This window comes from Lissotriton helveticus, chromosome 3_2 (genome assembly GCF_964261635.1).
Source record: "Lissotriton helveticus chromosome 3_2, aLisHel1.1, whole genome shotgun sequence".
NCBI lineage: Eukaryota > Metazoa > Chordata > Amphibia > Caudata > Salamandridae > Lissotriton > Lissotriton helveticus.
Genome location: NC_136062.1, coordinates 460,684,900 through 460,709,528, shown reverse-complemented (window position 1 = coordinate 460,709,528; position 24,629 = coordinate 460,684,900). Strand labels below are relative to the sequence as shown.

Genomic DNA, 24,629 nt, shown 5'->3' with positions numbered 1-24,629 from the left:
AGACATCTAAAATGGCTGCCGTGCACGACAAAAGTGTGGCATTTCAAAAAAGGCAAGATGGCGCAGACAATGTTTTTCAACACTTCCTCATTTCCTTCGAATCGAACGTTAACAGACGTTGGGGCATATTACCAAAGTTAAGCGATATTTATCGCTAACGATGCTTACCAACCAATTTTTTACCACTAAGCATCGTCAGAAATTATCGAAGATAAACCTTACTATTATCAAGGTTTATCGCAAATGCGATAATAAACGGCCGCAATGCATGAATATCGCTAAAAACTCAGCGATATTCATGCATTACCGAGCTAATACTCTTAGCCATGTTATCCACCTCCCATTGGATAACATGGCTAAGAACTGCTCAGGGCAGGTGTTACTTTTTGGAGATATTCGCGCTTAGCGCGAATATCTCCAAAAGTTGGTAATAGGAGATAGATATCTTGCATGTTGTAATGCAAGTTATTGTGGTATATGGAACTCATACCATAATCTCTCAGGAAAGCAGAAACTGATCCTTTTGGGACCGCCTAAAAAGGCCTAGGGGGTGAGGAGTACTCTACTTTGCCCCCTTTTCACGTTCCGAACTATTTTATTTTACTCTCTTCTGTAATTACACAAAATACCAGCGATAAGATGCATCGGAGACACACAGTGAGAGAAAGGAGGCCGGAGATGAAGAAGACATGTCAAATACACATTGGAGATAATATAGTGGCAGAAGGGAAGTAAATATGAGTAAACTTACCATGTAACATAAAAATGTTGCACTCTATACTATAAGTCTCATTTTATACTACAATCACTTCGCTACAACCTCATAAATTAAAAATAAAAATAAATAATGTCTCAAACAATTTTTGATTTCTAAATATAAATTTATTCTTCAGAATTTTCTAAATTTGAAACAACTACTAACATGTCCTCATCAGTAATTTCCTCTTCAATCATCTCATCTGGAATCTCCTCATTAAAAGTCTGCAATGATGATTCTTGTAACTCTATGGTCTCCAAACACTCGATAAATTCGCCATCAAGAGATTGATCAAAAAAATCATTCAAGTCATCTCCTCCTTCTGACAATATTTCATTATTGGTGCTGTCAATTTCAATCAATGTAGTGGAATCATTCAAGTCATCTCCTCGTGACAATATTTCATTATTGGTGCTCTCAATTTCAATCAATGTAGTGGAATCATTCAAGTCATCTCCTCCTTGTGACAATATTTCATTATTGGTGCTGTCCATTTCAATCAATCTAATGGAATCATACAAGCCATCTCCTCCTTGTGACAATATTTCATTATTGGTGCTCTCAATTTCAATCAATGTAGTGGAATCATTCAAGTCATCTCCTTGTGACAATATTTCATTCTTGGTGCTGTCCATTTCAATCAATCTAATGGAATCATACAAGTCATGTCCTCCTTGTGACAATATTTCATTATTGGTGCTCTCAATTTCAATCAATGTAGTGGACAATTCAAAAGAAATTGCCACGGTCTCTTCATTGTGAGCCATTTTATTTTGAAATTGCTTGCTGTAAATTGCAGAAAAAAATAATCACTTTCATTTATCGTTTTTAGTAATACATAATATAAAACTAACTTCATCAAGTATTTAGTATAACAGAAGGACAGCAAATAAATAACAGAAAACATTTTTCAAATTATCTTCAAGTGTACAACATAGTTCCCCTTACAAATTAACAACTCACCTTTTTAAAAGTAGCAGAAGTGTTAGTACTGTGTAAATCAAACACCAGAAATTCACCACCAAAAATTCCTCACAAATGTACCTCAGACAGTAGTATCACAAAATGGCTGTGGTTTCCTCTCATTTGACATATATACATAACCAATTAACTTTCATCACACACAAATACAAAACCAAAGTAACATTTTAATTGGTTCTAAATTTCAACACTTTCAAATGTGTTTTCCCCATGCAATTTTCCATAGGACATTTACATACGTCTACAGCCTGAATGGCTGAACGGAATTACACCAAACTTGGCAAAATGGTACATCAAACCTAAGAGGTCAGGAAGGATCTACTATGCCCCCTTATGGTCATTTCCCCCTTCGCTTTGGCCTCCTCTTGTCTCTCAATCCTACCGAGGGACAAGATGGCGGCCGCTACGGACTGTTTGGAATGTTGACAGACGCCGGAGAACCAATCAGCTTCGCAAAGCTCCGTAACGCGAAAAGTACGCGAAGCGGAGCGCTGTTACAGATATATATCTTTTTTTCAACGTTAATTTCTCAAAATCCACTGGAGCACATATATTGAGACCTAGCAAAGGCACATCGGGCTACCAGTCCCTAATATTTTGCCAAGTTTCGTGCAAATCCATTCAGCCGTTCGATTATTATTATTTTGGTTTTTTTTTGCCCCGCGGGGCCCTTTTAAAACCTCCACATCAAACCTAGGGGGTCAGCGAGGATCTACTATGCCCCCTTATAGTTATTTCCCCCTTTGTTTTGACCTCCTCTTGTCTCTCGATCCTACCGAGAGACAAGATGGCGGCCGCTACGGACTGTTTGGAATGTTGACAGACGCCGGAGAACCAATCAGCTTCGCTTCACAAAGCTCCGTTGCGCGAAAAGTCCGCGAACCAGAGCGCTAACCGGTCCGCTGTTACAGATATATATCTTTTTTTAAACGTTAATTTCTCAAAATCCACTGGAGCACATATATTGAGACCTACAAAAGGCACATCGGGCTACCAGTACCTACAGATTTGCCAAGTTTCGTGCAAATCCATTCAGCCGTTCGGGCTAAAAGTGAGGCCAACCGCCCTATGGAAAACTCAATGTTAAAAACACGTTTTGGGACCCCCCTTTTTTCTCGGCCCCCACTGGACGAACCCCCCCCAAATTTTCAAGGGCTGCTCAGAAACAAAATGTGCCATTTTCCTGAAAATTTCAGCCGATTCCGTCCACAAACGCCAAAGTTATTAGACATAGAATTTTCAAAAAACCCATAGAGAAAAAATCCTAACTATATATACCTACTGGCGACCACCAGTAGGTAATATATATATATATATATATATATATATATATATATATATATATATATATATATATATATATATATATATAATATATATATATATATATAACATTTCTATGGCAAAATGAAACCCCTTATTTTGTTCCTTTTCAAATTAAATGTATTAAGTGTTACCACTTTATTCCAATCAAGATGACTTCAGGTGTGCCATACTTTTGTCATAAGTAAGACTGTTAGCGTTCTAGTTGTTCTTTAAAACACTCTGGGACATTCTGTCACTGGGCTATAGTTGGGCTACATCTGGCTGATATTTGGGCTACATTTGTTTTTTTTTGTCTCTGGCGGCCATCTTTGGGCTACATTGGGCTTCATTGGGCTTCATTGGGCTACATTGGGCTACATTTGGGCTCCAACATATATATAGCCCAATGTAGCCCAATATATATTTTTCAAAGTTAATTTTCGTAAAAACCACTGGAGCATATATCTTGAGAGATAGCAAAGGCACATCGGGCTACCAGTCCCTACAATTTTGCCAAGTTTCGTGGAAATCCATTCAGCCGTTCGAGCTAAAAGTGAGTCCAACCGCCCTATGGAAAACTCAATGTTAAAAACACGTTTTGGGACCCCCCTTTTTTCTCGGCCCCCGCTTGACGAAACCCCCCCAAATTTTCAGGGGCTGCTCAGAAACAAAATGTTCCATTTTCCAGAAAATTTCAGCCAATTCCGTCCTCAAACGCCAAAGTTATTCAACATAGAATTTGCAAAAATCCCATAGGAAAAAAATCCTAACTATATATACCTACTGGCGACCGCCAGTAGGTAATATATATATATATATATTATATATATATATATATATATATATATATATATATATAACATTTCTATGGCAAAATGAAACCCCTTACTTTGTTCCTTTTCAAATTAAATGTATTAAGTGTTACCACTTTATTCCAATCAAGATGACTTCAGGTGTGCCATACTTTTGTCATAAGTAAGACTGTTAGCGTTCTAGTTGTTCTTTAAAACACTCTGGGACATTCTGTCACTGGGCTATAGTTGGGCTACATCTGGCTGATATTTGGGCTACATTTGTTTTTTTTTGTCTCTGGCGGCCATCTTTGGGCTACATTGGGCTTCATTGGGCTACATTGGGCTACATTTGGGCTCCAACATATATATAGCCCAATGTAGCCCAATATATATTTTTCAAAGTTAATTTTCGTAAAAACCACTGGAGCATATATCTTGAGACATAGCAAAGGCACATCGGGCTACCAGTCCCTACAATTTTGCCAAGTTTCGTGGAAATCCATTCAGCCGTTCGAGCTAAAAGTGAGTCCAACCGCCCTATGGAAAACTCAATGTTAAAAACACGTTTTGGGACCCCCCTTTTTTCTCGGCCCCCGCTTGACGAAACCCCCCCAAATTTTCAGGGGCTGCTCAGAAACAAAATGTTCCATTTTCCAGAAAATTTCAGCCAATTCCGTCCTCAAACGCCAAAGTTATTCAACATAGAATTTTCAAAAATCCCATAGGAAAAAAATCCTAACTATATATACCTACTGGCGACCGCCAGTAGGTAATATATATATATATATATATATATATATATATATATATATATATATATATATATATATATATATATATATATATATATATATATATATATATATATATATATATATATATATATATATATATATATATAGTAATATATATAGGACATTCTTTACTGGGGGTATAAGAAATTGAGAAAGTTCCATATGTTACTTATCTGGGCGTACAATTTGATGCTGATTTTATTTGGAAACATATTTTAAATATTAGAATTATGCAATTTCAGAAATAGATTGATGCCATTTGTAGATTTGCTAAAAGACTTGGATGGAAACCTACTAAGGAAAATGTATGTATTTCTAAGAGTAAAAGCCTTTCTGTGGTAACCTTTGGGGTCGTGGTGTGGGGACACGTAAATTGCAAATCACTCCAAATAATAGTGAATATGTTTCTAAGAAGACTTCTCTCAGTACTCCAGAGTTCCTCTGTTTCTTTCTGTCATGAGGAAGTTGGTCTGAGTTATTTGAAAGATCACATTGCGATACAACCATTGATGCTTTGGCTAAAAACTTGGAAGAATCCAGAGTCTGCCTTCTGTAGAACAATACTGACATACTGCATGTAGTTGGATAATAGCTCAGACATACCGTGGCTTAGGTATGTCAAAATGTGTTTTTCCAAAATGGGTGTTATAGTATACTACACAAACCCTGACACATTACAAAGTGTATCGTCTGCCTCTATAAAGTCACTCTTTTTCCAACGTTATTTTCAGACTGGGCCTATAAGCAGTGCTGCTGGTCAGCCAGAGCGCCTTCCTCAACTACAAAGAGAACCTGCCCTGTACCTCCAAATTGACTTAAACGAAAGAAGGACATTTTTGTTGACAAGGCTGCATTTAAAAACTGTACATTCGTTGCTTTTCGTATTCAAGACTCGTAGTTCGCTACACTCCCAGTTTGTTGATTTTATTCCCCCCAGAGGAAGCAGTTTATTTGCCCATTATTACTTGCTGCAGGGATCACGAATCATAATATGGCAATGGAGTTTTTATTTTGTCTAGGAAAAGTTGAGACCATACACTTTATTTTAAATTATATTTTTACTGTTTTTAAGATTTAAAGCAGTTTCTGAATATTTTAAAAATCTGTAATTGTTGTGTATGTCAACTTGCTGTTTTCTACAAATGAAAATATGTGTGCACAATCTTTTATGGGTCTTTTAGAGTTGAAATAAAGTATCCTTAACTATCTACATATATGTAAATATATATATATATATATATATATATATATATATATATATATACACACACACACATATATATGTAAATGTAAAAAAAAGATATAGATATATGCTAAAGCCACGTGCACTCCGGTGTAGCTTGTACCACAATTTACTGCTAATATCCACGGAGAGTGACCGATCAGTCAAACGCTTAACCAACGGTTAAAGTAGCATTACAGTTAGGTGAATTTGTCAGTGACAACATTAATGTTTTGAACTAAAAAAAACACAGACATTCACCAGTTATAGTTAGCAGAGCTAACTGTAACTTGTGCCCCACCATGCACTGTTTATGACCTTATATATTAGATCACTCACAACATATTCTATAACATCATTTATGACATCACTGACTTAAATGTTGTCATAGATGTTAATATGTGAGGTCATAAGCAGTGCATGGTGGGGCACAGGTCATAGTGAGCTCTACTAACTATAACTGGTAAATTGATGTGCTTTTTTCTTAGTTGGAAACATTAATGTTGTCTCTGACAACTTCACCTCTGTAATGTTACTTTAACCTTTGGTTGTTTTTTCAGTCAATTTTTAAAGTAATTTTTTTTATCAGATCTTTATAACACACCTAGCTATAACGTTACTTTAACCTATGGGTTTTTCAGTGAATGAACGACAATGAATGATAAAAGTATTATCAATCTGTCATCAGTTACTTTAAGCAAGGCTGAAGAACAACTTTTGGCGCTTGGTTTAAACTACTGCCCAGGAGGAAGCTTTAACTATGGGCGCACCCAATTGATGTCTACTGTTTTATTAGGAAACTTAAACTTAAAAAGTGTTTTGCCTTGAAAACTTGCAAACAAACAACTGAGAATACATCTGAACAAGTGTATGTTCCCAAAATTAAAAGAGCCAGGATGGGCGGACGCTCGTTCTGCTATTTAGAAGCTCAGCTGTGGAATTCGCTTCCTCAGGCACTCCGGCTTGAGAGTTCTGAGCCCATTTTTAGGAAGGGTCTGAAGACGCACCTATTTCCAGCTTCCTAAACTTTTGCCCTGGCCCTTTTTGGTTGCTGCTGTTGGATATGTTGATACCGTAGCGTGGGGACACACTGGTCTCAGTGTAACCAGGCGCTTTACAAATGTAATTATTATTATTATTATTATTATTATCATTAAGAGAGAGATCAAGGCCAAAGGTTATCAGTCTCTGACATTCCAACTTTACTCACAATGCACAATTTGAATGAACAAGCTGAGTTGCAGTCTTCTCATATTGAAACTGATGTGGCCACACAAGAAAGACTGAGAACAATTGATCTATTGCAGAAGGGGGCTGGGATCAGCCCTTTTAATCCTAAATCCTGCTTTGTGCCACTGATGCCAAAAGATGCAGTCGATACATTTCATGATATGGTCGTTGATGACCGTAAGAAATTGTACCACAGTGTAAACAACGAAAGAAAACAGAAAAATGTACACTATAGAAAATGAGAATATGACAAGTTAATGAAAAAGTTGGGCGAAAATCATATTATCATAAAGAAATCAGATAAAGGAGGCAATCTGGCAATTTGGCCCAAAAAAGATTAAGTACAAGAGGCACATAGACAACTAGATGATAAAGCATGTTATAAAAAAGCAACTATGAAGGAATATAATGCAGCTAAAGATACACTACAGAAATTGCTAGCACAATGAAGACAAGAAGGTCCCATCTCTATTGAGGATTATAAATTCATGTATAACGAATTTCCTGTGTTACCCATTTTGTATTTGAGTCCAAAAATACATACAAATGTAATGCCCATTCCAGGTAGGCCCATCATTTCGGCTATCAAGAGTGCAGGTGAAAAAGTAGGTCCTTATATTGACTATTTTTTACAGGATCTGGTCAAGGAGATACAGGTGACTTTTTAATGAAAATTGAGGAGTTGTGTGGACTGATGACCTGTATTTAATTATGCTTGACATAGAGTCACTTTACACGAGCATAGATCACAGCTTGGGTTTGAGAAGAGTTCAACATTTTTTAGACATGAGAATGTGTGAGTTTTACGAACACAATAAAGTAATCTTGGAGCTTATCTCATGGTGCCTAAATAACAATGTTTTCTTTTTGATAAGGAAGTTTTTAAACAGCTGAGAGGAGTGGCTATGGGAGCCTGTTTCTCCCCCAGCTATCCATGCTTGCATGTTGGCTGGTGGGAGTAACAGGTTCTTAAAAAGACACATCAGGTATCATTTGAATCACATGTTTTAAGTTACCTGAGATACATTGATGATGTTTTTATTTTGTGGAAGGGCAGTGAAATTGAAGCCCTGCAGTTGATGGGGACTATCAATGATAATTCCATGAACTTAACTTTCGCGTCCCATATCAATAAAACTCAAATTGAATTTCTCGATGTGAGGCTTCACATCAAAGAGGGTAAACTTAAAACTACTCTTTATAGAAAGCTGACGTCTGGGAACATTACGCTTCATGCGAATAGTGCACATCCTAGGCACTTAATTGCAAGTATACCCTATGGAGAAATATTGGCACTAAAACGCATTTGTAGTGAAGAGTCAGACTTTAAAGAGTGTTTACATGATATGTCTATTAGACTGAAAGCTAGAGGTTAGAGTGAAAAAATCATCAAAGAAGCCATGAACAAGGCCAGCATCCGACCAAGGTGCAGTTTATTTAAAAGCAGTAACATCGATTCTTATAATCATGATAAGGCAACAGCACCTGTGTCAAGTAAAGCGGACAACCCTAGACTCATTACCACATACAGTAATGAGGAGAGGAAAATCAGGACAATCAATAAAAAACATTGGCCCATTGTATTAACAGATAACGTGTTTTGCAATAGAATAGCAGACACCCCTTATGATTACTTTTAGAAGAGCGAAATCAATGGGGTCTATTCTTGACAAGAGTTCTCCGAGACCAGGAAAGCCACTAACTGGCTACAGCCAGCGCATGGTTTTAAGAAATGTTCCTCTTGTAGAGCATGTAAGTTTGGCTGCAATAAGACACATTACTCTACTCCTTTTAGTGAATCACCCTTTTCTATCTCTGGCAACTACAACTGCAGAACTGAATATGCAGTTTATGTTCTTACATGCGCCTGTGGCCTTAACAACATTGGCAGTACAAAGCTACAGGTGCATGTCAGGATATTACAGCACATACGAGCCATCCTCCACAGCAATTCAGCCTACCCAGTAGCAAGACATTTTAAAATAATTCACAATAATGATGTAAACTGTCTAACCTATTATGTTATCAATGCTATCCCCAAACCACGGAGAGGGGGCAATAGGGAACGTCAACTAAGACAGCTAGAAACAAAAATAATTTTGGAATTCGATAGCAAGTGGCCCAATGGGTTAAACAACACAGACGATATGCACAATTTCCTTTGAGGACTTGTTGATATGTAACTTCGTGTCTCTATGTTGATAACTGCATTGTATAACACTGCATGCTCTTGCGTACTCTCTTGATGCTTGGCAAAATGTAAGATGACGAAGAGAACAATGATTGTATGAAGCAGTAATAAGAACAGAATCCATAAGAATTCCAGTAGCTGCAGCCCAAAAAACTTTCCCATGATTGAATTTTCAGTATAATGAAGTTTTAGCAATATATTTATATTTCATGCTTTTAATGGTATTTTCTAGAAATTGATTTTACTGTTATCGATATATATGAAATTGGCATTTAATTATACTAATTACTATTTTGGAATAATACTCTTTTGCACTTTACACTTTTGCACTTTTGCACCATTTTGCACGCCAGGTTTTTTGCTGCTAGGCATTTATGCACTTTACTCCGATGTCCTATTGGATTTATCCGGGAATTATTTTTTAGAAGATGACTATTATCATTTGGCTCTGCTTTACATGTGTTTTAAACTATTCACTTGGGCATCATCCCGCTATTTGTAGAACTACAAATTTTATAAGAATATAGATTTAACAGAAAATATACGAATTTTAGAAATGATTTGGCTATTGTATTTAAAAATAGCAGATTTGTGATGCTACATCGATATATTTATACTGGCAGTTAAATCTGTTTTATAGTTTGCTCTGCTTACCAACTTTTAGCAATAGCAATGCACAATGAAATGTAATGTGTTTGAGCAGTTGTTACTAGAGTCTGTCTTCCATACCATTAATTATGTGACACGGAGCTTTGGAGGTGGGTGGGCACTAAGCTAACACTTAAAAACCAATATGGCGATGTTGATTCCACATGTGAACAAGGGCTCTTGAAGCCCGAAATGCGTTGTGCGTGGGAACAAGATCTTAAACAAATAAACATCTTGCTTGAGACTGCGGGGTCTGTGTCTCCTTCATCGCCGCCTGGAGGTTGCAGGAGTTCGAGTTTTTCTGATATATATATTACCTACTGGCGATAGCCAGTAGGTATATGTAGTTAGGACCTAGCTACCATAGAAAATCCGCAACATTCTATTGGGAATAACTTTGGCGCCGGTTAGGGAATTTGCGTGTAATTTTCCAAAATTTTGGCCAGCTCCGCTGTGCTCCTTCCCTGAAAGTTTCGGGGAGATTCGTGAAGTGGGGGCTGAGAAAAAATGGGGGTCCCAAAACATGTTTTCCCCATGTTAATTTCCATAGGACGTTCTGACAAGGCTACAGCCCGAACCGCTGAACGGAATTACACCAAACTTGGCAAAATTGTAGGGACTAGTACGCAGAAGTGCCTTTGCTATATTTCGTGAAAATTGCTCCAGTGGTTTTTATGAAAATTAACTTAAAAAACACATATATATCTGGGCGGAGCCTAACCACACATCTCATCGTGAGATCTGATTGGCTGTCAGAACTTCATCCAAGAAGTGTTGGCAGCCATCTTGGGACCAATATACATGATAGCACCTCATTAAAAAGCATTGTAGATAATAGAGGGTTTTAGGACTTTAGTTACATTATAAATCATTTGTTGATGGTACCATACTCATTTTAGGAATTGTGGTGTGTTCTAAGGTGATTTTACCATGTGAAAAAGCCTTCTGCTGGGATATCATGAATCATGTTTGAAAGAAAACTATTATCTCATGCTTTTTCCACAGTGGTTTGGAAGGGGATCTATAAGCTAAACTGAAAGCATATTTTCTGTAAATTCACATTATTTTTCTCAGTCATGTGAGAATGAAGTCTGACATTCTCAGTAAAACATGTACATCCAACAAGGACAGAGACTGTCAGTTGATTCCTTTGTGTTCTACTGCAGCCTCCTAGAGTGTTCTAAAGAACTACTAGAGCGCTAACAGTCCTACTTATTACAAAGGTATGGCACACCTGAAGCCATCTTGATTGAAATAAAGTGGTAACTCTTAAAACATTTAATTTAAAAAGGAACAAAATGAGGCGGTATATTTTGCCATAGAAAGTATGATTAGTGCTGCAGAAAGAAAAATTAGAAGAAAAACCAATATGAGCACCAATATTGCCAACCTATTCAAACGGGGGTCTATTTTTTGCCTCGTACCTGACTGAACTGAACAGTAAGTAACAGGACTGATTTGTTTTCCTGAATAAATCGATTATTTTTATTTTATATTTCAACGACACATTTTTAGGAAAATTCACATGATTTTTTGAACATTGCTTACTTCATTTCAAATTTACTCAAAATCACAGGTTAACCCACATTTCACACATTCAATCATCCATACACGACGTACAAAACATTAAAAAAAATCACAGTTATTATGCAATATTATTTACAAACATATTCCAACAACACAGCATTGGGGATAATTTCAAGTTCTATCACTTTTTGTTCTCACAAAAGTACTCCTAACGCTGTTTGACCCTGGTTTTTACAGCGTTATACATATATATTGATATACACATACATAAATGCATATGCATATATATATGCATATATATATGTGTATATGTGTGCGTGTAGAGAGAGGTAGAGGTAGAGAGGTAGAGGTAGAGAGGTAGAGACTAGTAGAGAAAGAAGTAGAGAGAGGTAGAGAGGTAGAGAGAAGAGAGTGAGTAATAGAGTAGAAAGTGAGTAGTAGAGAGTAGTAGAGAGCAGTAGAGAGAGTAGCAGAGAGTGAGTAGTAGAGAGTAGTAGAGAGAGTAGTAGAGAGTGAGTAGTAGAGAGTGAGTAGTAGAGAGTAGTAAAGAGTAAGTAGTAGAGTGAGTAGTAGAGAGCAGTAGAGAGTGAGTAGTAGAGAGTGAGTAGCTGAGAGAGAGAATAGTAGAGAGTAGTAGAGAGTGAGTAGTAGAGTGAGTAGGAGAGAGTAGTAGAGGGAGCGTAGTAGAGAGTGAGTAGTAGAGAGTAGTAGAGAGTGAGTAGTAGAGAGTGAGCAGTAGAGAGAGAGTAGTAGAGAGTGAGTAGTAGAGAGTAGTAGAGAGCGAGTAGTAGAGAGTAGTAGATAGTGAGTAGTAGGGAGTGAGTAGTAGAGAGAGAGTAGTAGAGAGTAGTAGAGTAGTAGAGAATGAGTAGTTGAGAGTGAGTATTAGAGAGTAGTGGAGTAGTAGAGAGTAAGTAGTAGAGAGCAGTGGAGAATATTCCAAAGTTTGGCACAGCACCACTTGCACAATAAGTCCAATCAAATCATATCACTTAGAGTCCTTATTGAAGCGCTGAATCTTGGTGTATATTCAAATGCTTTTATTTTCCTTAAGTTTATGTACCACAGACAGCTGACGCGTTTCGTTCTGTACAACAGAACTTCTTCAGGGCGTTCTTATTTCCTTCAAGTTATGTTGGTATCCTGTTGTCATATAACTAGATATTTCTTCCAAAGTTAGACGAGACGTAAGTACATTCTTATTCAAAGTGACTAGGTATCAATTTTACCCACAAAATTCGGGCAGACTTGAGTAATTTATAGCATCCTCAAAGTCAGTCTTTCAAAAATTACAAAGTATAGGACATGATAATCCAAATCCAAATGTTTCTCAAGAAAAGTCATTTTCAATCGTTCGGAATTTCGGCGTTTGGGCAGATATGACCCAGGGACCTCCAGTATGCAAGGGGAATTAGTCCCCCCTCTGCAAACGCGCCAGTGGCCTGCGTTGCAGAGAGGTGTGAAAAGAGGCATAGTGCGATGCGTAATCAAGAGAGAGAGGTAGGACCAGAAAGCTAGTCCATGTCCCCGGTTAATATATGATTAAATCAAAAAGAGACTAGCTCAAGTTACTTTTAGGGGAGGGGGAAGACTCTGATATGTTTTGTCACGGAGTGTGAACACCCAGCAGGTGTGTTCAAAAAGCCCTCACCCACCAACCTAGTTGGTGGCATGCTTCATCATCGGGCCCACCTAGTGGCACCTAGCGTGCCCCGGGTGTGCTTCAACGCCTGACTACAGCGGAGCTGGTATTTTACTGAGTGTGCGGTGAAGATAGTTAAGGAAGTGATGTTAAAACGGCTGAACGGTGGTCCCAGTACCCGAAGGTAAAATTAGACTTTAATACCTGGGCCTCCGTCAGCGGTTAAAAATAAGGCAAGGGGATGTAAGAGGCGAGTGTACAGGTGGTCTTGAGAAGGGAATCCCCCTCTCACACGTAGATACACTTTAGGGCGTGTAGACACATAGTCTCCCCTACACCCCCACTAGGTAATTTGCACTCACTTATTTTAGGTCCTGAAGAAAGCCAGTCTAGTCATAAGGCACTGGCTGAAACATGTTGACCCATTGGATGTGAGAGGTCGTAACTCGCCTCTTACATCCCCTTGCCTTATTTTTAACCGCTGACGGAGGCCCAGGTATTAAAGTCTAATTTTACCTTCGGTTACTGGGACCACCGTTCAGCCGTTTTAACATCACTTCCTTAACTATCTTCACCGCACACTCAGTAAAATACCAGCTCCGCTGTAGTCAGGCGTTGAAGCACACCCGGGGCACGCTAGGTGCCACTAGGTGGGCCCGATGATGAAGCATGCCACCAACTAGGTTGGTGGGTGAGGGCTTTTTGAACACACCTGCTGGGTGTTCACACTCCGTGACAAAACATATCAGAGTCTTCCCCCTCCCCTAAAAGTAACTTGAGCTAGTCTCTTTTTGATTTAATCAAAAGAGGCATAGTCTCATTACACCTCTGTGTAATGCAGCCCCCCTGGCGCATACTGGAGGTTCCAGGTGGGCTAGTTGGCCCCCAGGGACCCCCAGTATGCAAGGGGAATTAGTTCCACCTCTTCAAACATGCACGGGGGCTGCGTTGCAGAGAGGTGTAAAAAAGGGTGTGGCCTCATTACACCTCTCTGCAATGCAGCCCCCTGGCGCATACTGGAGGCTCCTGGTGGGCTAGTTGCCCCCCAGGGACCCCCAGTATGCAAGGGGAATTAGTTCCTCCTCTGAAAACGCGCCAGGGGGCTGCGTTGCAGAGAGGTGTAACAAGGGGCATAGCCTCATTACACCTCTGCAATGCGGCCCCCTGGCGCATACTGGAGGTTCAAGGTGGGCTAGTTGGCCCCCAGAGGCCCCCAGTATGCAAGGGGAATTAGTTCCCCCTCTTCAAACATGCACGGGGGCTGCATTGCAGAGAGGTGTAAAAAGGGGCGTGGCTTCATTACACCTCTCTGCAATGCAGTCCCCTGGCGCATACTGGAGATTCCTGGTGGGCTTTCAGGCCTTATATAGTTAGGAATTAGCATTTAAAAAACCTTTGAAATTCACTGAAAAAAACATAGGTTTCAGGTCTCATATAGTTAGGAATTAGCATTTAAAAAACCTTGCAAATTCACTGAAAAAACCATAGGTTTCAGGCCTTATATAGTTAGGAATTAGCATTTAAAAAACCTAGTACAACTAACTATATAGGAGCAATTTCAATGGTTTTGTATGAGTGAAATGTCCAGCTAACTATAACACCCCTAAAACGTATAGTTTTTCAAGTGAATTTTAAAGGTTTTTTAAATGCTAATTCCTAACTATATAAGGCCTGAAACCTATGTTTTTTTCAGTGAATATATATATATATATATATATATATATATATATATATATATAGTAGCTCCCCTGACAAGTCAGAAAACCCAGCACTCACAGTGAGTAAAACCAATTTGGTTTATTTGCACACAAAAGGAAAAACGCGTATCGGCTCTTGCCTTCGTCAGTTTCAAACTGGCGGCGGTGAGGCGGATGTAAATAGTGGCAAGGTCAACATAAAGGTAGGACTTAAAGTCCGAAATCATAAGCGCCATCTTGAAACAGTAAATAAAACATAAGAATAACACAAATCAAATCTGAACGTTTTCTAACACTGTCTTGATTAATTGATCTTTTTTACCTAATCGAGTTATATTGCCCTGGATGGGCATTCGTAACATTTCAATTCATGAAATTAATTAAACAGTAAATCATGACAGTTATATACAGATTTCATTATAATAATCAAAATAGTGGAAGAGTATAATCTGCTTATAGTTTACGAATTCAAAATACCTCCTAATAGGCGATTGTTATTACTCTAACGGTTTCTTAAATCATTATTCATTAAATCATTCCAATTCGTATATTAAATAATTAAATCAGCATTCTTCCAACTTATAACTATGTAGATACATTGGGACGTGTCCCTGATGAACTCAGGTTTGTCGGCAGCTAGATTACTTGAATTACTTAAATTACTCTCAATTACTACAGGTGTGACAGCAGTTCTTCTCCTTATATATATATATATATACATACATACATACATACATATATATATATGTATATATATATATATATATATATATATATGTATATATATATATATATATATATATATATATTCACAACAAAACCAAAGGTTACATGTACGCTATAGTTAGGTTCAGATTTTACACACTTAAACCATAGAAATTCAGCAGTAAAAGTTATAGTTATCTCAAGAAACTATATCTTGCGCCCTAAGGTAACTACAACTTGTGCCCCCAACTTATTTTGCTGCGGAACCACTGTGAATTTGCGGAAAAATAAAAAAAACATTTTTGGGCCCCAGGAGCGGTGGGATGCCACCACCAGGCTAAGGACATATTGCTACCCTGTCCCTTGTGGGGTTTTTTGCTTTTTGTCTTGGGAATCGGCCAAGTCCAAAGATGACTGCCACCTCTTCCTTGTTGAAGTGATGGCAGCCAATTATGGCATTGCTGTTGGCTCATGGATCTGCGGATCAAAGGTTATAGTTCAGTAAGGTAATACAATTTTAGTTGACCTCTAGAAATTTACTGAAAAAAACACAAAGTTTAAATTGTTGTTATAGTTAGGTGTTAGATTGTTCTGTCGTCTGGTACTTGTCCCTGGACCTCATGGGCCGAAATGAGCAACAGTAAGAAATTTACCAATCAGATTGCTCTGTTTTGTAAATCTGTGATTGTTCTTTGTGCGCAAGCATATAGGACTCCTTGGTACAGCTCACACTGAGGCGCAATCCTCCAACTAAAGACAAAGAACATGCACTAAATGTGTAATATTGAAAAGCATGAGGAAAAAGCCATCAGAACCTTTCTTCAACTGCTAGCAACAATACATCAGACTCCCCTATGACCTCTGAAAGCAGCATTTCAGACTCCCTGCAGCTATCAACAGTGATATCCCAGGCTCACCTTCCGTAGTGCATGATAGAGGAGTAGTCATATTCCAGACCCAGGTTATTGGTGTTCTCTTTGTTAAAGTTGGCCAGATTGTCTGCAGTGAGGAAGAGATAGAAAGAGATAGGGCTGAAAAACACAGTACTCCTGCATGCAAGACCACTGTATCACATTTAAAGAGGGCAAACAATCATCTATCCTTATTGTGTAGTACACATCAGTTCAGTCTCACTGCTAGGGAAACAGAACCCTAACTTTTTTGCCAACTTTCTACTATGAGAACCAGGCGGTTTCCTTATCACTTCCACACTCTGCCCTTACACCACCTCCTCACCGCTTACGCTATCTTAACCCCATTAGTTAAAAAGGTAGGATCTGATGTCAATAATCCAGCCAACTATAGGCCAATCTCACAACTTCCCTACATCTCCAAGGTCCTGGAGAAACTTGTCAATAGACAGCTAGTCAACTATCTAGAATCAAACGAGCTGCTGGATCCCACTCCAACAGGATTCAGGGCCACCAACAGCATGGAGGAAACCCTCCTGGCTGTCCTAGACAATGTAAGATCACTGTTGGACCAGGGAAAGGCGGTAGCCCGGATCCTGTTGGACTTGTCGGCGGTGTTCGACACGGTCTCTCACCAACTTCTACTGGAAATACTACATGAAAAAGGGAAACATGCTAAAGCCCAGAAATGGTTGAGCTCATTCCTATGTAACAGTACTCAAACTGTACAGCTAGGGACCTTTTCATCCACCCCAAAAAACCTTAAGTGTGGCGTTCCGCAGGGCGCATCCCTAAGCCCCACTTTATTTAACGCCTATGTTTCATCCTTAGCAAAGATTGGCATGAAATGGGGCTTTGGAATGTGCTCCTCTGCGGACGATACCCAACTGACAATAGCCATTGGAAATCAGTATGATGACACCAGAACCAAACTCAATAATTGTCTTACGGAGATGGCAAACTGGATGTCAAAGCATTGCCTTAAGCTCAAAGCAGAGAAATCTGAAATCCTGCCTCTCGGCGATGCCAATCACATCTGGGATTCCACCTGGTGGCCCCACTCTTTGGGCACGGCGCCAGTACCAAAACAGTGCATCAAAAACCTGGGCATCACCATTGACAACACCTTGTCAATGAAAGACGACGTTCGAATACTGTGTGGTAGAAGTTTCACCACCTTGAAGCTCCTAAAAAGACTATTCCCATGGATCCCGCTGGACAGCAGGAGAAGCATCACGCCGGCGCTGTTGGTCAGTAGGCTGGATTACGGAAATGCACAGTTTGTCGGCATGCAAGACTGTCTTTTTAAACGCCTGCAGGTATTACAGAATGCAGCAGCTAGACTGGTGTGCAAAGAGATCAGATACAGTTCCATGACAAAATGTCTAAAACAGCTCCACTGGCTACCTATGCGCCAAAAAGCGCGTTTTAAACTCCTGGACAAGCCCATCGGGCACTCCACCACACAGGCCCCAAGATTCTCCAGAACAGAATTAAATTCTATACCCCACCTAGATGCCTACGGTCATGCTCCTTAGCACTAGCTGAGACTAAAAGAATCAGTAGGAGCAGGACAGGTGGACATTCTTTTTCACACCTTGCAGCATTGCACTGGAACGAGGTTCCACTGGAGTTACAACTAACCAACGAATTTGCAACATTCAGGAAGAAACTCAAAACATATTTATTTCCCTAACCCCACCGTCGGCCGCTGCCCCATTAATCACAACATGCTCCACCACTTCTCTGCCACTCCTAGCGCCGTGATACCCCCATGGGATGACTGTCACGCTTTATCAATAAATAAATATAAGAATATATCTAGCGTGATTCTTTTACTCTGACTTTTGATACAGAACCTATCTGCAATCTCCTCTTGGAGTGTTATGGCTGACTTGTTACCATTCTAAACACAAAACCCCTATCCCTAACATTTAGGGTCTTGGTCTGCTGTCTTTCCACACTCTTTAACTGTTCTCTCCTCCATGGGTCCTATGCTGAATTATTTAAATTTGTGGCTGACCTAACTTTTCTAAAAATGTCAACATGTGATCACATCCCCTTTTCTTTTCTATAAAACCGTAAGTGATTAACTTGTCTCAGCCATTACCTCTTGTTTTAACACAACATAATACATTTCCACCTGCTTTCCTCAACTTTGCTTGCTGCAAACAGCCCTTACACATGTCTCTTACTTTATGACCTCATCATAATAATTTTTCCTCTATTCCCATTCTCTTAGTCTTCTCTGTAGTGTTTTAAATGATTGGCCAGCAATCTTGTTTTTGAACAGTTTCCACCCATGCACCCTGAGTAATTACACTGGAATATTACTTTCCTATCTGTGATTTTTCTCAATCTCCTGGTGTTGTTAGCTTTCATCGCCTTGATCAGTCAGTCTATGTCCATACCCCCATGTTCAGTCTTGTAATTCTTGTTTCCCTCCATATGACATCGTCTTCTCATTTAGCTTCTCGTACCACTGAAATGCTGGTGATGTATACATCTTTTTCACCTTTGTTGAGCCACAGAGTTTCTCCACAGACTGTAGCACAACTGTCTGACACTGGATGGTTTCTACTCCCTAAAGTTCTATTTCTGGCTCATCAGCTCCCCTGACATGTTCCTCTCCTATCTTTCTGGCCTCCAGACACCTTTACGCCTTTTCACTTCACCACTGGTCACTGGAGCATTTTACCTCCTTCAACACCACAGTGGTTTCGGTTCAGCCCTGCCATATCACAAATATCCACCACCACCTTCCTTCCCATCCAATCAGACACAGGTCAATGTAGTGGTTAAAAGTAGGCTGGAGTATCGTGAGACAATATTCGGGAGACTCCTTTAAAGTGTTGAATACAGAAAGATGATGTTAGGAGTTCTTATGCTCTCAATTGATACTAGAGTTCTGCTATCCCACAATCATCATAGCCATTGGGACTGTATCATAGATTATTTATTAAGATGACTCCAAGGAACTATAAATTAGTCGCAAAACAAGTGTTGGCATTCCCTGGCCTGTAGGAAGAGCGAGTAAAGTTACTTACTGATGGGTGGCGTGATCATATTTCCTCAGTAATTTGACAAAGTGAGCTGCAGCATGAGGGATTCCTTTCAGGTGAACCAGTGTGGAGTTGGAACAACCTCTGAGTAGAGCATTGCCTCCAACAACGTGGGATACTAGTAGTACTTATACTGCTGACCTGATTTTGTTCAAGGATAGGTACACTTTACTTTCTTCAGGAATGAATGGTAATTCCACACTTTCTTGGTTTTCTTGGTAATGCATTCATTGAAGGAGTGGTCTCTGTCAAGGATGAGGTCCAGAATTGTCACATTAGTGGTCAGGCGAGGAGGAGCTGTGAAGGTTCATGTCTGCTAGCCAGGGTTAAACCAGAATTCAGCCTTTGGTTGTTGCAGTTTAGTTGACTTCTGGGTAGGTGATGAAGATCCAGTTCTGAATGAGGTTGAATCAAGATGTGAGTCATTAAATGTCATACTCTGATAAGAATGTAAAGGAAAGATTGTGTTATTCAGATGGTTGCTTGAGGTTGGTGAGGTCGGAGATGAACCATTGCAAGAACGTATTAGCAAAGACCATGTGTGTTGGCAGTGGTGTGGGTATTGATATTAACTTTGTGTTATTGCTGCATCTGTACTGAAACGAGATCTGAATCTGTATTACAAACACTGAGGCTGCTATTGGTGATTTGCTATTGAAGTTGTAGAGTGTTACCTTTTCCGATGGTCTTTTCTTTAAAATGGACGTTAATCAAATAATCAATCAGCATTGGTAAAGTGCTATACTGTCACCCCTAGGGGTATCTGGGCGCTGTGTCTCAATCAAAGAACCAGGTCTTGAGTCTCTTTCTGTACTCTTCCAGCAAGGGGGCTGTACGGAGCAGAAGGGGACAGTTGTTCCAGGTTTTTGAAACAATGTAGGAGTAGGAGTAGCCACCTCTGCAGCTGCATTGGATGTGGGGTGTTTGTACGAGAGCGAGTAAGGAGGAACGCTGGAGTCTAGATGGTTGGTGGATGTTCAGTTGATGGGTGATGTAGGCCTGTCCTAGGTAATGGAGGGCTTTGTAGACATGTCTGAGAATCTTGAACTGGCTGGAAGGGGGGCCAATGGTGTTCTCTCAGTTGGAGGGTGATGTGGGCTCATTTGGAGAAGTCCAGGATGAGGCTGGCTGCAGCATTCTGTATGGTCTGAAGTCTTCTGAGGAGCTGGAGGGAGATGCTGGCATAGAGGGTGTTACCATATTCGAGGCAGCTAGTGACGAGGGCCTGAGTGACGGACTTTCTGGTGTTGGTTGGGATCCAACTGAAGATTAGAGGAGAATGCAAAGTGTGTGGTTACAGGATGAGGCAACTGCATTGACTTGCTATTTCATGGTCAGTTGGCTGTTAAGGATGATACCAAGGTTGCAAGCATGGTCGGTCGGTGTGGGTGTAGGTCTGAGTTCAGCAGGCCAACAGCTGTGGTCCCATGCAGTGGTGCCGAAGATCAGTATTTCAGTTTTGTCAGAGTTGAGTTGGAGGTATTTGTCTCTCATTCATTTGGCTTCATTGGACATGGCGTTGCAGAAGTTGGTTTTGGCATTGGTGGGGTCCTCGGTGAACGAGAGTATCAGTTGAGTGTAGTCTGCCTAAGACATTATGTTGAGTCCTTGAGATCTGACAGTGACTGCGAGGGTGGTCATATAGATGTTGAACAGGGTAGGGCTAAGGGATGATCTTTGTGGTAGGCCGCATATGACATTTTGGGTGAGGAGGTGAAAGGTGGCACTCAGATGCTCTGTGTGCATCGTGTAAGAAAGGAGGTAATCCAATTGAGGATGTCTTGCTGTATGCCTATATTTTAGAGTCTGTTGATTAGGGTGTTATGTGAGATGGTGTTGAACGCTGTGGTGAGGTCAAGGAGGATCAGGGCCATGGTTTCTCCATGCTTGAGGAGCATTCTGATGTCGTCTGTGCCGGCAATGAGTGCGTATCAATGCTGTGGCTAGCGCAGAATCCTGATTGTGATGCGTCCAGTAGGTTGTTTTGTTCCAGGAATTCAGGGAGCTACTGGTTGATGGCTCTCGAGTACTGTGGCTGGGTAGGATAGTAGTTGGTAAGATGTCTGGACATAGGATGGGCTTCTCTAGCAGTGCGAGAATGTGTCCTAGTAAGAGGTTGTCAGAGAAAGTAAATTAGCTGAGAAAGCCATTTACTGTGTTAATAAGAGGTATGAGGACATCCCCACGAAGGGATGTTGTCTTCATAGAAATAGTTTTGAGTGCACTGAGGATATCAGGTAGACTGTCGAGCAAGAAGAGAAAAGGCTGTGCACTGGGAATAGAGCAGTATTGGGATACATTCATGCTATTTTGTGTTGTTGATCTGCCTTTTCCTAAAAGATACTGCTGCATTTGTTACACTGGTGTCTAACATGCCATTCAGCAAACAGAGATGCACAGAAGTCACACTAGTATCTGACGCTATAAACTGTTGATTTTCACTGTTTTTTTATGAGAAAAATCTGAGCCTAACTAAAACGTCCCTGTAACCTTTGTTTTTTCAGTGTATTTCTACGATATTTCAAATTCTATTACCTAACTATAACATGCTTGTAACCTTTGTTTTTTAAAGTGAGTATATATATCTATCATTTACCTGGGTAATGTCAACCTATCGGAAGCAGAAAAACAACTGCTCAGCTTGGGCTTAAGCTATTGTCCTGAATCCAGCTTTTCATATACTAGAACTAGAGCAGATGTATACCAATTCATCCGTAAACTAAAGCTTAAAAAGTTACATTTACAGAAACAGGCCAAGGAAAACAAATTAAATGTAACAACCGGCAATGAAGCTCCAGACCTTGGGATCTCTGATATAAGTGTGTACAAAGATCTGTGTCAATTGGCTCTAGGAGAAGACACGAACACACAAGAAGTAATAACAACCTTGGGGCAAAGTAAACCGGAAACACCTTTTAAACTAAAATCAAAATTCATTCCTCTCGCAGTACATGATGGACTGGACACTTTTAGTGAACACATAGTGACTCAGATAAAAAAATTGACATACGCAAACAACAGAACAAGGAAGAAATACTCAAACTCTGAAAGAAAATATCATCAATTAATATCTAAACTGCAGAAGGCCGAGTTGTTTAGACGCAATTCGGACAAAGGTGGAAATATTGTTTTATGGCCAGTATCAGACTACTTAAAGGAAGCACACAGTCAATTGGATAACGTGACTTGTTATAGAAAAAGCACTCCTTTGAAATATAAAGCAATGCCAGAGGTGTTATTTAAAAGTCTACTCGGGTGGAAAGGACTGGTACTCTCGAGCTGGGATGAATATAAGTTCATCAAAAAAGAACATGCACTGGTACCTTATATTTATTTTATACCGAAGGTTCATAAAAACCCAGTCTCCCCGCCAGGAAGACCCATTATTGCAGCATGTGTGGGCCCTTTTGAAAATCTTTCAAGATATATTGATTATTTCCTACAGACACACATGAAAAACATTATATCTTATGTACAGGACACCTCAGATTTCCTTGGAAAAATCGACAATATTCCGTGGAGTGATGACTTATTACTAGTGACATTGGACGTCAGCTCACTTTATACCTGTATAAAGCATAGAGATAGGCTAAGAGCTGCGGAATTTTTTCTAGGTACTAGACCATTGGAATATGCAGAACATACTAGGATGCTACTTGACATGTTATCATTCTGTCTAGAGAACAATTATTTCCTTTTTAACGGCCAATTTTACGAACAGGTGCAGGGTGTAGCGATGGGGGCCAGTTTCTCCCCCAGCTATGCCTGTCTCTTTATGGGCTGGTGGGAGGAACTGGTCCTCAGGCGTAAGTATGAATAGGCCTGCACCCAAAACATAGTCTCCTGGCTGCGTTTTATCGATGATTTATTTATTGTTTGGCGAGGATCTGAAGAAAGCGTGCTTAAATTTGTGGATGACATTAATCAAAATGATCTTAATTTAAATTGTACTTTTAATATCAGCAGATACTCAGTAACATTTCTAGATGTACAGGTTTTAATACAAGAAAACATTTTAACAACTACCCTTTTTAGAAAACCTACAGCTGGCAATACAATATTGCATGCCACAAGTGCACATCCCCCCATTTAATAAGAAGTATACCATATGGGGAGATGCTTCTTATCCGCCGTATATGCAGTGATCCACTGGATGCAAAGGAAAAACAGATGGAAAGCTTGGCAAGGTTTTTAGATAGAGGGTACAGCCGCAAGGTTGTGGAAACAGCCATGAAGAAATGCCAATCAAAACCAAGGGAAGAACTCCTTCAATACAGAAATAATTTGAGTCAAAGAGTAGAAAGTAAAAAGGTAGAGCCAGTTTGTTTGATTTTAACATATTCCAAACTGGAAAGGGATTTGAGGAATATTATAAGGCGCAATTGGCATTTTATACGGGATGATCCTGTGATTGGCGACCTTATGCCTTCGAACCCGGCCATAACCTTTCAAAAATCTAAAAGCACGGGCAATGCGCTGGCCACTAACAGTAAAGAAAACTTTGGTAAAATAAGTTGGCTGTCCTCTAGAAAGGGATTCTATAAATGTTTGACCTGTCGTGCATGCCAGTTTGGTATTAACACTAAAAATTACAGGACAGCGTTCTATGATGCTATGAGAGAAATCAAACAGCATCTTACATGTAAGACGGAGTACTGTGTGTATGTCCTGGAGTGTGACTGCCATTTAAAGTACATTGCAGCACCAAACTGGCTGTACACAAACGTATTTTACAGCATTTGAGAGTGATCACAAACAAGGACCAGATTTATCCAGTTGTTAGACATTTTCAAATAGCACACAATAGTGACCCCAAATTTCTTCGATACCATGCCATAGAGTCAATTCCCCCATTGAAGAGAGGAGGGGACAGAGAGGCCAGTCTCCGTAGATTGGAAACAAGCTATATACTTGAGTTTGACTCTAAGTGAACAGGGGGACTCAATGCAACTGAGGACCTTCATACCTTTTTATGAGAAATCACTTGTGGTATTGAAGTCATTTTATTTGTAATATGGTCCTTGTTTTTACCAAATTTTGAATCTGCTTCTCAAACTGATCCAACTATGAAATGAATGTTATTTTTAAAAAAGGTCTTATACATAAGGATTGCCGGATATCAAGATTAGTATGAGGGTAAACTATTTATGCACAGGCTTTCCC

At 39.7% G+C, this 24,629-nt stretch overlaps 1 protein-coding gene across 1 annotated transcript in view; it reads right to left on the bottom strand.

Moving 5' to 3' along the window:
- Positions 1-24,629, bottom strand: part of LOC144826358 (astacin-like metalloendopeptidase) — a 195,333-nt gene that overhangs the window by 42,747 nt on the left and 127,957 nt on the right. The window contains exon 7 of the mRNA XM_078684686.1: positions 16,411-16,492. Coding sequence (XP_078540812.1) covers positions 16,411-16,492 — 82 coding nt within the window. The remainder of the gene's footprint in view (positions 1-16,410; positions 16,493-24,629) is intronic.